At 42.4% G+C, this 13,995-nt stretch overlaps 1 protein-coding gene across 5 annotated transcripts in view; it reads right to left on the bottom strand.

Moving 5' to 3' along the window:
* VPS36 (vacuolar protein sorting 36 homolog) overlaps positions 1-11,241 on the bottom strand; it is a 33,643-nt gene extending 22,402 nt beyond the window's left edge. Inside the window, exons 1-4 of one of the 5 annotated variants that reach the window (XM_033436944.2) lie at positions 11,077-11,206; positions 10,526-10,609; positions 2,601-2,669; positions 1,168-1,238 (exon numbers count right to left, since the gene is read on the bottom strand). In XM_033436944.2, coding sequence (XP_033292835.1) covers positions 1,168-1,229 — 62 coding nt within the window. In that variant the 5' untranslated portion in view covers positions 1,230-1,238; positions 2,601-2,669; positions 10,526-10,609; positions 11,077-11,206. The other 4 variants (XM_049700944.1, XM_004274626.3, XM_033436945.2 and 1 more) reach the window with 4 other exon arrangements.
* Positions 11,242-13,995: the final 2,754 nt, after the last annotated feature.

Here is a 13,995-nt window from a genome sequence, read left to right as displayed (position 1 = left end):
GAGGGAAGAGATATGGGAACATATGTATATGTATAACTGATTCACTTTGTTATAAAGCAGAAACTAACACACCATTGTAAAGCAATTATACCCCAATAAAGATGTTTAAAAAAAAAAAAAAAGAATGACTTCCATTTATCAGTGAGTTTAAAGTAGGATAATACCTTCATTTTTTTTTTCTCCCATTGCGGAGCACAGGCTCTGGACACGCAGGCTCAGCGGCCATGGTTCACGGGCCCAGCCGCTCCGCAGCATGTGGGATCTTCCTGGACCGGGGCACGAACCCGCGTCCCCTGCATCGGCAGGCGGACTCTCAACCACTGCGCCACCAGGAAAGCCCTACCTTCTTTTTTTCAAAACATATTTTTCCCCAGTTTTGAGATATAATTGACATATGGCACTGTATGAGTTTAAAGTGTAGCACGTAATGATTTGACTTACACACATCATGAAATGATTACCAGAGTAAATTTAGTGAACATCCAATACAAAATTAAAGAAATAGAAAAAAAAACTTTTCTTCCTTGTGATGGGAACTCTTAGGATTTACTCTCTTGATAACTATCATAGATAACGTACAGCGGTGTTAATTACATTTATCATGTTGTCTTCAATACATCATATCCCTATTGCTTATTTAACTTATTACTGAAAGTTTGTGCCTTTTGACCACCTTCCTCCAATTTTCCCTGCCCCCAACACCCCACCTCTGGCAACCACAAACCCCATCTCTTTTTCCATGACTTTGGTTGTTTCTTTTTGAAGTATAACTGACCTCCAATACTGTTAGTTTCTGTTACACAACACAGTGATTCTATATTTCTATACATTTCAAAATGATCCCATGATAAGTCTAGGTAGGCTATGTCACCATACAAAGCTATTACTTAGTTACTGACCATATTCCCCACACTGTGCCTTTCATACCCATGACGCATTTACTTTATAACTGGAAGTTTGTGCTTCTTAATCTCCCTCACCTACTTCCTTCCTCCCCCAGGACGATACCTTCTTAGGGGAGCTCTGACCAACAAACACAATCATCTGATTCACTTGCACACACACAGTCACGGCCATGACTGACTGAGCAATGACTCAACCAAGTTAACAAGGACAGCTTGACTGGAAACAATTTTGTGCATACAGACTGTAATATACAGACCTTACCTTTTCCCAATTCCAGCTGCCTGTTCTTCAATGAACACGATTTGGGAAAGAGGAATGGCCATGCAGCATTCCTGGGAGGGAATCAAAAGAAAACACGATCTGTAAGACTCGTCAGAAATCCTTGTTTTATAGATTTAATGGGGTGCCACATACCTTTAAGGTCCTTAGTAATTATAACAATAGAAAGTAATAATGTTATTTTATTCCTTAAATAAACTTAAGGAAAAACTGAATGAAGACAATACTGTGGTAGCATTTTGCGGCATGGAAGAACATAAGAGGTTTAAAAGCAGCTGTCACTACCTTTGTTTTTACAGGAGCTATATCTTTTAAACAGTAGTATTTATATGAAAATTGTTTACATATAATATATTCTTATATGGAAAACAGAAAATAAAGCAAGTAAATCAAAACGACTTTAAAGAGTGTGTTACAGAGCTGATTTTTCCTCTTTATAATTTTCTATATTTCACTCACCCACCCACAATTAATTTTTAACAGAAAATACTAACGTGGCTTCCCTTTATTAATTATTATTAATAATAGGTCTAAGGGCTTTGATATTAGCTCCTTTACATGATAATCAAAAAACTTATACTAAGATTAACTTAATTTATAAACATATGGTTTAAGGACGCCTACCCCTCCAGAAAAGATTTCTTTCTTGAATCTCTATTTCTTTAAAAAGAATTAGGCAACATTACCAGTTCTAAGGCATTCGTCACCAACCAGGCCAATATCACCACTGAGAGGGAAAAATTGGTTCTTCAGGGGCAAAAAGAGTCAGAGTTTGCAGCGGTTAGTGACATGCAAAGAGCCACAGTACAGTATATAGTTTACCTGTGGAATTAAAATTTCATGGGGGAGGCAGCCAGCAATTTAAAAAATAACATAGAAAAGATTGCTTCTTTTACTGGCAACACAGAGGTTTACACACAAATACACACAAACACACACACACATTCAAGGTAAAGCTCTTTGGAATAAAGATATCAGGTCTATACATATCACTGAGTCCTCTCTTCCTAGAAATGCAAAAACGGGGTGGGGTTTCTCCTTTTGCTGAGTGACTGAGAGGCAGTTCATTTCAGTATCTAGGTAGAAGCCTGCACTTCTCAGCAGACCTCCAAACGGGTTGTTTTCAGGACCCCTGACTGATGGGGACACTTGAGTGTGAGGGAGAATCTGATTAGTGCTTAAAAACCAGGAGCCGCCAGGATTCTCTGTACAGTAGCTGCAGACTGTGCTAGGGTTGAATGAGGGACCAGACCCTAATTCCTCTATCTGTGCCCCATTCAGAGAGACCATATGGAACACACTCTTCTGACATCTGCAAACAAAAATTTATCACATGTATTTATAGTTTTGCCAGAAAGAAAAAAAAAAAATCAGTGACATAAAACCTAGAATAGAAGCAAAAAACTCGATCTTACATGATTTTTCTGATCTCTCCAAATTAGACGGTGCGTACTAAGAAGGAGGGTCCCAGCATCAAATTTTATCTAGAAAAACAAGATCATCACAAAATATTAATAACCTGTCACTCAATGTGGTCCAGATTTTCTTCCCCATGAATTACACGATAGTAAGTCAATCACATAAATAAACATTTTAGAATTAGATTTATCACAAGTTAAAGAGAAGCAATGCTACACACTTCATAAGCCTTGCTAAAATTAGGAAAAAATTGGGCCTCCCTGGTGGTGCAGTGGTTGAGAATCTGTCTGCCAATGCAGGGGGACGCAGGTTCGAGCCCTGGTCTGGGAAGATCCCACATGCCGTGGAGCAACGAAGCCCGTGAGCCACAACTACTGAGCCTGTGCGTCTGGAGCCTGTGCTCTGCAGCAAGAGAGGCTGCGATAGTGAGAGGCCCGTGCACCGCAATGAAGAGTGGCCCCCGCTTGCTGCAACTAGAGAAAGCCCTCGCACAGAAACGAAGACCCAACACAGCCATAAATAAATAAATAAATAAATAAATAAAAATTAGGAAAAAATTGCAAACAACCTAGCTATGTAACAATAGGGAAGTGGTTAAATCAAGTGTGATACATTCATACTATGAAATCCATGCAGGGGTTAAAAAGAATAGTGAGGTAGAGCTACGTGAACTATCACGGAACTCGAAGACATAGGATTAGTAGGGAAGAAAGCAATTGACAGCATATTGCATATAATGTAATCAGATAGATATAAACTCCATATCCCTCAAACTACATGTGAGATAGATCTATAAATAGATAGATAAAGAGATGTGTGTATATATACACATATACACATATAAGTAGTAGAAAAAGGTCTAAATGGGATACTCAATGATCTGTTAACGATGGTTATCTCAGAAAAAGTGTGAGGGAATGGGTGAAAAAGAAGCAAAGGGCCCTTTTTCAAAACTATACACCTCACTATTGAGTGAATTTTTACCATCAGATTGAATTTCTGTATAACACTCATAAATTTTTATTTTATTTTATTTTATTTTTGCGGTACGCGGGCCTCACTATTGTGGCCCCTCCTGCTGCAGAGCACAGGATCCGGACGCGCAGGCTCAGCGGCCATGGCTCATGGGCCCAGCCGCTCCGCGGGATGTGGGATCTTCCCGGACCGGGGCACGAACCCGTGTCCCCTGCATCGGCAGGCAGACTCTCAACCACTGCGCCACCAGGGAAGCCCTCATACAAATTTTTAAATGATTTTTAAATAATAAGAACATCCAGAAAAAAACATAAACAGATGCAAAATAGGTGTGGATGGAGACTCAATCAATGGCACTGGGACACCTGGGTTGCCCATTGGGGGCAGGCGGGAACAAAGTAAGATTATACTTAACACATTGTACCAAAATAAATTCTGGATAGATCAAATATTTGAGTTAAAAATGTATGAAAGAACTAGAAAAAAATTACAAGAAAAAATTTTAAATCACTTCAGAGTGGAGAAAGTCTTTCTAAGAAAAACATTAAACCCATTAGCATTAGAGGAAAAGATTGATCGATTCCCCTCCACACACACACACGCATGCACACAAATTCTTCATGGCAAAAACCACCAAGGGCAAAGATGGCAGACTGGGAAAAATAATTGTAACTCACATCAGAGACAAATGTATATGTCTCCTTAATATATAAAGTACTCTTACAAATCAATAAGGAAATAGCCTATAATCCATTAGATAAATGGGCAAAGACTGTTAACAGGAAGTTCACAGGAAAGGAACTACAAATGACTCTTAAACACATTAATTGATGCCCAACGTCACTGATGATAAGAAAGAGGCAAATTAAGACAACATCAAGATACCCCTTTTATCCATGAGATTGGCAAGGGCCCAAAAGTTTGATAACATTGTGCTGGTGACGTGTTGGACAAATAAGCATTTGCACACATCACTGGAGGGACAAGTGCTATGGAGGGCAATGTATTATCATCTATCAAAAATATAAACACACAAATCCTTTGATCCAATCAACGCCCTTCTAGGAATTTATCCCAAAGACAAATTCACACATGTGGACAACGATATGCTACTAGGTTATTCATTGTTGTTTTTTAAAAGCGAAAGATAGGAAACAATTTAAATGTCCATCAACAGGGAAATGTACATCCACACAAGGAATGACAACTCAGTCATTAAAAAGAATCAGGAGACTCTTTATGTATTTGATAACATCTAAGATGCCATGAATTGAAGATTCATCCTGCTTCCAGGGGGGGTGGGGGGGTAGAAAATGTGCACTTAGACTTAATGAAATATGGTAAATCCCCCACATAGATTAAGTGAAAAAAGCAAGTTTCAGAACTCTGTATGCATAGTATATTACAAGTTTATACTTTAAAAAGGAAAAAACAATATATCTTACGCAAACAGCTGTGTATGACACATGCGTCTGACTCCAGAATGAAGCACTGGTGACTTCTGAGGGGGAAGTGGGTGACACAGAGACTAGGATGGGAGGAAGACTTAACTTTTCGTGGTTTTTGAATTTTTATCGGGGGATTGTGTCACTTAGGCAAATTATAAATGTAAAAATGTTTTTTAACTATAATACAATCACAAAAATGCCAGCTAGGTCTTTAGGACCAAACCTTTAATCCTCATAATTTGTTATTATGCACTGGAAGTTATATAGATAAGCAAATTTTAGAGTTGGAACCCACAAGACTGACAAGTCAAACCCCTTCATTTGTCAAAATCAAGAAATATATTGAAGTTTCTGTTCACTTTAGTTACTAGAAAGTCGAATTTGCCATAAGGCAGGACATGCTTCTATCCTTTTGAGGAGTAACTAGTTATTTCAAAAGTTATAATATAAAACAGAAACTCAAAGGAAAGCATCTTAGTGAGGGTCCAGGTTATTACAAATAATAATCCTTTTGAGTTTAAAATAATGTGGTTAGGGCTTCCCTGGTGGCGCAGTGGTTAAGAATCCGCCTGCCAATGCAGGGGACATGGGTTCGAGCCCTGGTCCGGGAAGATCCCACATGCTGCGGAGCAACCAAGCCCGTGTGCCACAACTACTGAGCCCATATGCCACAACTACTGAGCTGGTGTGCCTAGAGCCCGTGCTCCACAAGAGAAGCCACCACAATGAGAAGCCCACGCACTGCAACAAAGAGTAGCTCCCGATCTCTGCAACTAGAGAAAGCCTGTGTGCAGCAACAAAGACCCAACACAGCCCAAAATAAATAACTTAAATAAATTTTTAAAAAAATTTTACATTTTAAAAAATAAAATAATGTGGTTAAAAATGGGTATCAAGTGAATAACCAATTAGAACATTATTATATATCATTCTTAAGTAAAAATATTCATAAATGCAATTATGTATGCACTTGACAATATATTACAAGATACTCATAATATTAATATAGAAAAAAGCAGTGTACACAGCACGGTTACACACACACACACACGTACCTGCACAATCACACACACAGGATGTGCCAAAAGTAATTGTTTACGGGTAAAGGATTACTGATTATTTCAAGTTTCTTCTTTTGGTTTACCCATATTTAACAACTTTATTACTTGTCTAATAAAAAAAGATAAAGAAATCTGTTACAGGCATATATAACTCCATGCAACTCTGAAATGTATATAAATTATTTTTTGTTAAATTGAACATAAGCAGAAACACTCTGTCAAAAAAGTCCTTTATAATAACATAACCAATACTTTTTAACATGAGTTTTAAAAAATTATTTTCTAAGAGAAATGTCTATTACTAATATCTTAATATTAGTAAGTTTAAATAATATGGTTAATAAGCTTTAATGGGAAGAAAACTGCTGAACCATCTGGTCGAAGACACTCTGTAAGAGATTTCCACCAAGCACTTCAGCACCTCAGAGAAAAGACTTCGGAGTTCCACACTTTGCTCTGCATCTGAAGTAACACATTCACATTCCTGGCATTTAATGCGGCCTGGCTACAAATGTTTTGGTTAATGTTGCATACGCAAAACCAAATAATTGAGTTTAAGCATTTAAAAAATCTCTTTTTTGGGCTTCCCTGGTGGCGCAGTGGTTGAGAGTCCACCTGCCGATGCAGGGGACTCAGGTTCGTGCCCTGGTCCGGGAAGATCCCACATGCCGCGAAGCGGCTGGGCGCGTGAGCCATGGCCGCTGAGCCTGCGCGTCCGGAGCCTGTGCTCTGCGGCGGGAGAGGCCACAACGGTGAGAGGCCCGCGTACCGCAAAAAAAAAAAAAAAATCTCTTTTTTGCCAATGAGTAAGATTTCACTTTTCCAGAAGCAAATACTTCTATCAACTTGAGAGTACCTGATACATTACACAGCATAACTACATAATAGCTCTGATTAGGAAACTGCACGTTATCTGTCCGAAATCCAAGCATAAGGATGTGAGTTTAAAGCTGAAGCCAGAGGACGTTCCATCACCATGTTGATGAACAATGTGCACACGTAAAGCATTGCTGCTTCCAGTGAAGACACTGTGTAATTGTTCCCTTCAGGGATTCCAAGGGATTATGAGCTCAACGGGACAGACAAGTTTAGGCTGCTTTGCTTCTACCACTCAGAGCTAGAATAATTTCAACTACTTAAGAGTCAATAGTTAAAATAACTTAGGCATTCGCTGAATAAGCTCTTACTGTTTTGTTTTGAGTTCACATTTCTCTGTTATAAAAGTAATATGCTGTTGAAAATCTGGAAAACATTTTTTTAAAGTCTAAAACAGAAAATGAAATCATTTGTAATCAGACCAGCCAGGGTGTGTGGATATAATCTTAAAATAAAATGAGACCAAGATATTTCTAGTTTTATGACTTGCTTTTTCTCACTCAGCAGCCTATGGTTAGCCACGCCTCATGCTGATTAGGGCGTGTCATATTTAATTAACCAATTCCTATGGTGGACATTCAGATTGCTTCCAATTTTTCCCTATACTACATAATAATAAATAATATATATATAATACTGCTGAGATGCACATCCTCGTTCATTATATTTTTATGCATCTCTGATTATTTCCCAAGGGTAAATTCCTAAAAGCTGAAAGAAAATACACATTTTCTAAATCTTCTAGTATAAGCTGGCAACTTGCCACTTTACACACCACTAACCTTCTTACATTACTTTTTAAATTAGCTGAGGCTACAGACGCTTCTGTGAATTGAAACAAATGACCTGTCCACACTGCTTAGGAAAACAACATATTATCCGGTCATAAGGGGCCCATGAAAACTTTGCCTGTATAAACAAGCAAGAGGCACCTGAGCAGTGGAAAGAGCAATGGTCTGGCTCCACCCATTACTAACTGTGTGACCTTGGACAGGTCACAGTTTTCTCAACCACCTACTGAGGGTCTCAGTGTACTCATCTTCAGAGGATGTTCCATAAACATACGTAGAACATACATATTACACTACGGAAAGGGTCTGGCACTGGTGACTGCTGTGTTTTTTTGTTTGTTTTTTTGCAGTACGTAGGCCTCTCACTGCTGTGCCCTCTCCCATTTTGGAGCACAGGCTCCGGACGCGCAGGCTCAGCTGCCATGGCTCACGGGCCCAGCCGCTTCGCGGCATGTGGGATCTTCCCGGACCGCGGCACGAACCCGTGTCCCCTGCATCAGCAGGTGGACTCTCAACCACTGCGCCACCAGGGAAGCCCCGACTGCTGTATTTTTGAAGCGCTCCAGCAGTGTGAACAAAGCACAGTCTTTGGGAGTCTGATCAATAGAGATTTAACTCCCAGCTCTTCTGAACTAACTCAGTGGATCTTAGGGCAAGTCACTGTTGCCTCTGAGAGTTCTTTTCTCATTCAGTAAAATACTCACCTCACATGCCCATTAAGAGAATTAAATTATGTAAAGCTCCTGGCACGTAGCAGGTACGCTGCTTATTCAAGGTTTTGTGTGTTTCTTTGTTTTAATGTATTTCACACCCACAGTGAGCCAGAAGATACAAAGGACGAGTAGGGAGAGTCCACTGGTCTTAGCCCTGCACCTACTGGGGAACATGTTGGGTGCAAAGCTGAGAAGGCTGTGCAGTCTGCACTGCAGCACTGAGACCACGGGAGCTAGTGAGAGATTCTGAAAGTGCACCTGCTCAGATCCGGAGGTTGATGAGTGCAGTTTCCTGGAGTCCTCAGACCACGCGAGGTCTGGACGCCTTCCAGCAGAGGGAGAAAGCCAGGATGCAAGACTTCCCCCAGGAATCAGTCTGGCCCTCAGCCACACTAGGGACAGCTCAGCAAGTGACTGAGTAGATCCAGCCCAGGGACCACAGTGGTGAGCAGGCCTTAGAGCTTCGCTTAGGTTTCAAGACACCCATAGCCCTCCCGCACCACCCCCAGCTTGCAGAACAGTTAAGAATTCTTGACTAACAACAAGAACCTACTGTATAGCACAGGGAACTATATTCAGTATCTTGTAATAACCTAAAATGGAAAAGAATCTGAAAAAGAATAGATACATCTGTACAACTGAACCACTTTTCTGTACACCTGATACTAACACAACACTGTAAATCAACTATACTTCAATAAATAAAGTTATAAAAAAAAAGAATTCTTGATGAGATCAAAGGGTCTCGACTAAGTATTTCCCATGACTTTTTTCTCAATCCTCTGATACCTATACGTCTGCTAAAACAAGAAGCAAAAATAAATAAAAGAAAAACTAGAATTTGCTGGTTCAGCAATGGCTTTTCATATATGGGTGCTAATCGTTTGATCTTTTTATTGTTTTAAAGATACCATAAGGACTTCCCTGGTGGTGCAGTGGTTGTGAATCCACCTGCCAATGCAGGGGACACGGGTTCGAGCCCTGGTCTGAGAAGATCCCACATGCCACGGAGCAGCTAAGCCGGTGCACCACAACTACTGAGCCTGCATTCTAGAGCCCGCCAGCCACAACTACTGGGCCCACGTGCCACAACTACTGATCCTGACATGCCTAGAGTCGTGCTCCACAACAAGAGAAGCCACTGCAATGAGAAGCCTGCGCACCGCAACGAAGAGTAGCCCCCGCTCACCACAACTAGAGAAAGCCCGTGCGCAGCAACGAGGACCCAATGCAGCCAAAAATAAATAAATAAATTTATTTTAAAAAAAAATACCATAGTTATGTTTTGTGCAGCCAACATGTCCCTAATTTGCATATTGCAATTCCACAGAACAACAGAGTGTGGGGATCGGCAAAAGCTAGACGGCCAGCAGGGAGTGGCTTTGGAGGAGACTTTGAAGACCCATCTGTCAATACCCATATTCGGACCTGAGGGTGCTGCCAAGCTCCAAGCCCCCGAGGGGGGGCAGGCTGATTAAGCTTCCCATTCTCCCCAGTTCCAAAGGTGTAACCTCGGTTTACAAAAACAAAAACATTGAGCTTGTCACTCCAACCAAAACATGCAAACCCAATTTGAGATCAAGTTAATAAAAGTACTGAAGCAGTAAACAGAGTTAAAGCCAAGCAAATTATTTAAGAAAAAAAGATCTTGACTCAATAATGGAAATATGGAAAAATGCCCTCCAGTAGGGAGAGTCCCTGGGCCCCCGGTACCTCCGATGGCTGTGTAACTAACCCCTGCCCTCCACCCCCTAGAAGGAAGGAAGCCTCAAGCTTCTGTAAAGCACAGACAGAAAGAGCTCTGGGTCCAGCAACGTTTGCGAAAGTACAGGAGGAAGTTTCTCTAAGGAAACTCCAAGGAAGGAGAAGTAGCAAGTGAAAACTTCTGGAAACCACAAATGCTACTGAGTAAATGGGTTTTTTAATTTTTTTTAATTCCAGTTTATACATTTCATCCAGAACAGGATGATAGTTTGTAGTCTGACGGAAGTCTCCAGTGAACGTTAATATCTCTGTGAAATACTGGCAATATTTCTCCTTTCAATTTGCAAACACACCTCCTAAGGTTTACGCTTGGATTACCAGGCATGGCCTACTCCACCACTCGACAAAACAATCAAACCGCCTTTCTACTGTCACTCCTAAAGAAAAAACAAACAAAACACAGAGCCTACAGCCAAGGAGTCCCAGGAGAGGCTAACTCCTCTTTTCGGAAATCCTTTTAAAGCCACCCCCCCCCCCGCCCCGCTCCGGCCGGGACCGCCTAGTCCCTCGGGCTCCCCCAGGTCCCAGCGCCCGAAGTCACGCCCGGTTCGGAGCGCAGGACCCGGCGGCCTCCGGACAAAGGCGGAACCGGCCTGCCCGTCGCCCGCCCGCCGCGATCGGGGCGAGGAATCAGGGTTCCCGGCCCGCGCCCGCCGTGCCTCGCGAAGGGGTCTCACCCCGGGTGGGAAAGGGGCCTCCGCCCGGCGCGCCCGCCCGGAGCCGTTCCCAAGTCGGGCCGGAGCCGGGCGCTGGGCCGGCGTGGACTGCGGGGGCGGCGCCGAGCGGCGAGGCCGGGCCCGCGAGTCCGGGTCCGGGAGCGAGGCCAGGCCGGCCGCCGCCCTACCTTCTCCTCGCCGTCGTAGATGCGCACTCCTCGCTGCTGGATCACCAAGGTCTCGTTGATCTCCAGGAGGCCGCTGGTCCACACGAAGCGGTCCATGGCCGCCCCCAGGCCGGCCTCCGCCGCTCGCCCGCGCTGGCGCTCCCGGCGGCGAGCCGAGTGCCGGGCAGCCTGCTGCGCCCCCTGGCGGTGGGCGGGGTGGAGGCCGGCAGGGAGGTAGCGGTCCTGCCCGGGCGCTCTGGGGAACGCGCGCTGCCCCGGGGGCGCCGGGGTACGTGGCGACGTGCTTGGCGCGCCCCCTGGCGTTCCTTCCGCCAAGGGCCCGGTGGGGACATCCACCCCATCCTTTGTCCAGCTCAGAAACAAACACAGAGTTTACAACGGACTTTGAGAGACCCCAAACCGCAGCTTGGACTTTCTTATTGTGCTTTATTCCTGCGTATTTGTGCCGTTTTCTTGTCAGTGCCCAGCATGCTGCCATGTTCATTAAAGGATGTAAATGATAACTTTTTTTTTCCAGATGAATATTCATGACACGAATTGTTTTCACACAGCTTCAATCAGTATGTAAGTACTATTTTGTATCCTTCTGTTTTTCACATTAAAATCATTTTCATTTAAGGGACTTCCCTGGTGGCACAGTGGTTAAGAAGCCGCCTGCCAATGCAGGGGACACGGGTTCGAGCCCTGGTCCAGGAAGATCCCACATGCCGCGGAGCAACTAAGCCTGTGCGCCACAACTACTGAGCCTGCGCTGTAGAGCCCGCAAGCCACAACTACTGAACCCACAAGCCACAACTACTGAAGCCTGCATGCCTAGAGTCTGTGCTCCACAACAAGAGAAGCCATTGCAATGAGAAGCCTGCGCACTGCAGCGAAGAGTAGCCCCTGCTCGCCACAAATAGAGAAAGCCTGCGTGCAGCAACGAAGACCTAGTGCAGCCAAAAATAAATAAATAAATTTATTTTTAAAAAATAATAAAATAAAAAACTACAGTGAGGTATCATTTCACACCAGTCAGAATGGCCATCATTAAAAAGCCTACAAATAATAAATGTTGGAGAGAGTGTGGAGAAAAGGGAACCCTCCTACACAGTTGGTGGGAATGTAAATTGGTGCAGCCACTATGGAAAACAGTATGGAGGTTCCTTAAAAAACTGAAAATAGAGCTACCACATAATCTAGCAATCCCACTCCTGGGCATATATCCCTAGAAAACTCTAATTCAAAAAGATACATGCACCCCAATGTTCATTGCAGCACTGTTTACAATAGCCAGGACATGGAAGCAACCTAAATGTCCATCAACAGAGAAATGGATAAAGAAGACATGGTACATATATACAATGGAATATTACTCAGCCATAAAAAAGAATGAAATAATGCCATTTGCAGCAACATGGATGGACCTAGAGATTATCATAGTAAGTGAAGTAAGTCAGAAAGAGAAAGACAAATACCATATGATATCACTTATATGTGGAATCTAAAATATGATACAAAGGAACTTATTTACAACACAGAAACAAACCTAAGGCAAAGAAAACAAACTTAAGGTTACCAAAGGGGAAAGCGGGGGCCGGGTGTGGGGGGATAAATCAGGAGTTTGGGATTAACAGATTCAAACCGTTTTTTATATATATATATATATATATATATATATATATATATATATATATAAAACAGGGCTTCCCTGGTTGCACAGTGGTTAAGAATCTGCCTGCCAATGCAGGGACATGGGTTCGAGCCCTGGTCTGGGAAGATCCCACATGCTGCAGAGCAACTAAGCCCATGCACCACAGCTACTGAGCCTGCGCTCTAGAGCCCGTGAGCCACAACTACTGAGCCTGTGTGCTGAAATTACTGAAGCCCGCATTCCTAGAGCCTGTGCTCCGCAACAAGAGAAGCCACTGCAATGAGAAGCCCACGCACCGCAACAAAGAGTAGCCCTTGCTCGCAGCAACTAGAGAAAGCCCACGCAGCAATGAAGACCCAGTGCAGCCAAAAATAAATAAATAAATTTATTAAAAAAAAACAACCAATAAGTCCTACTGTATAGCACAGGGAACTTTATTTAATATCTTATAATAACCTATAATGGAAAAGAATGTGAAAAATATATATATATATCCATGTATATGTATAACTGAACCACTTTGCTGTACACCAGAAACTAATACAACATTGTAAATCAACTATACTTCAATTAAAAACAACAACAACAAAAAGAGCCTCACCATCACTAATCATCAGAGCAATGCAAATCAAAACCATAGTGAGATACCATCTCACACTTGTCAGAATGGCTACTATCAAAAAGACAACAAATAACAAGTGTTGGCAAGGACGTGGAGAAAAGGGAACTCTTGTGCACTATTGGCAGGAATGTAAATTGCTGCCACCACTATGGAAAACAGTATGGAGAGTCTTCAAAAAATTAAAGGTAGAACTATTATATGATCCAACAATTTTGTTCCAGGTATTTATCTGGAAAAAGTGAAGATACTAATTCAAAAAGATAACCTGCACCCCCATGTTTGTCGCAGCATTGTTTACAACAGCCAAGATGGAAACAACCTACGTGTCCATCAATAGATGAATAGGTAAAGAAAATGTGGCATATAATACACACATACAGTGGAATATCATACAGCTGTAAAAAGAATGAAATCTTGCCATTTGCAACAATGTGGATGGACCTTGAAGGGATTACATAAGCGAAATAAGTCAGAGAAAGACAAACACTGTATGATCTCATTTACATAGGGAACTCCCCCAAAACATAGAGACGACAGACTGGTGGTTGCCAGAGGTGGGGGGTTGAGGGTGTGCAAAATGGGTGAAGGGGGTCAAAAAATACAAACTTTCAATTATAAAATAAATGTCATGGGGACAGCATGGTGACTATAATTAATAATATTA

Source organism: Orcinus orca, chromosome 18 (genome assembly GCF_937001465.1).
Source record: "Orcinus orca chromosome 18, mOrcOrc1.1, whole genome shotgun sequence".
NCBI lineage: Eukaryota > Metazoa > Chordata > Mammalia > Artiodactyla > Delphinidae > Orcinus > Orcinus orca.
Note: the sequence above shows the minus strand (reverse complement) of the source record. Positions and strands in the feature narration are given on the sequence as shown.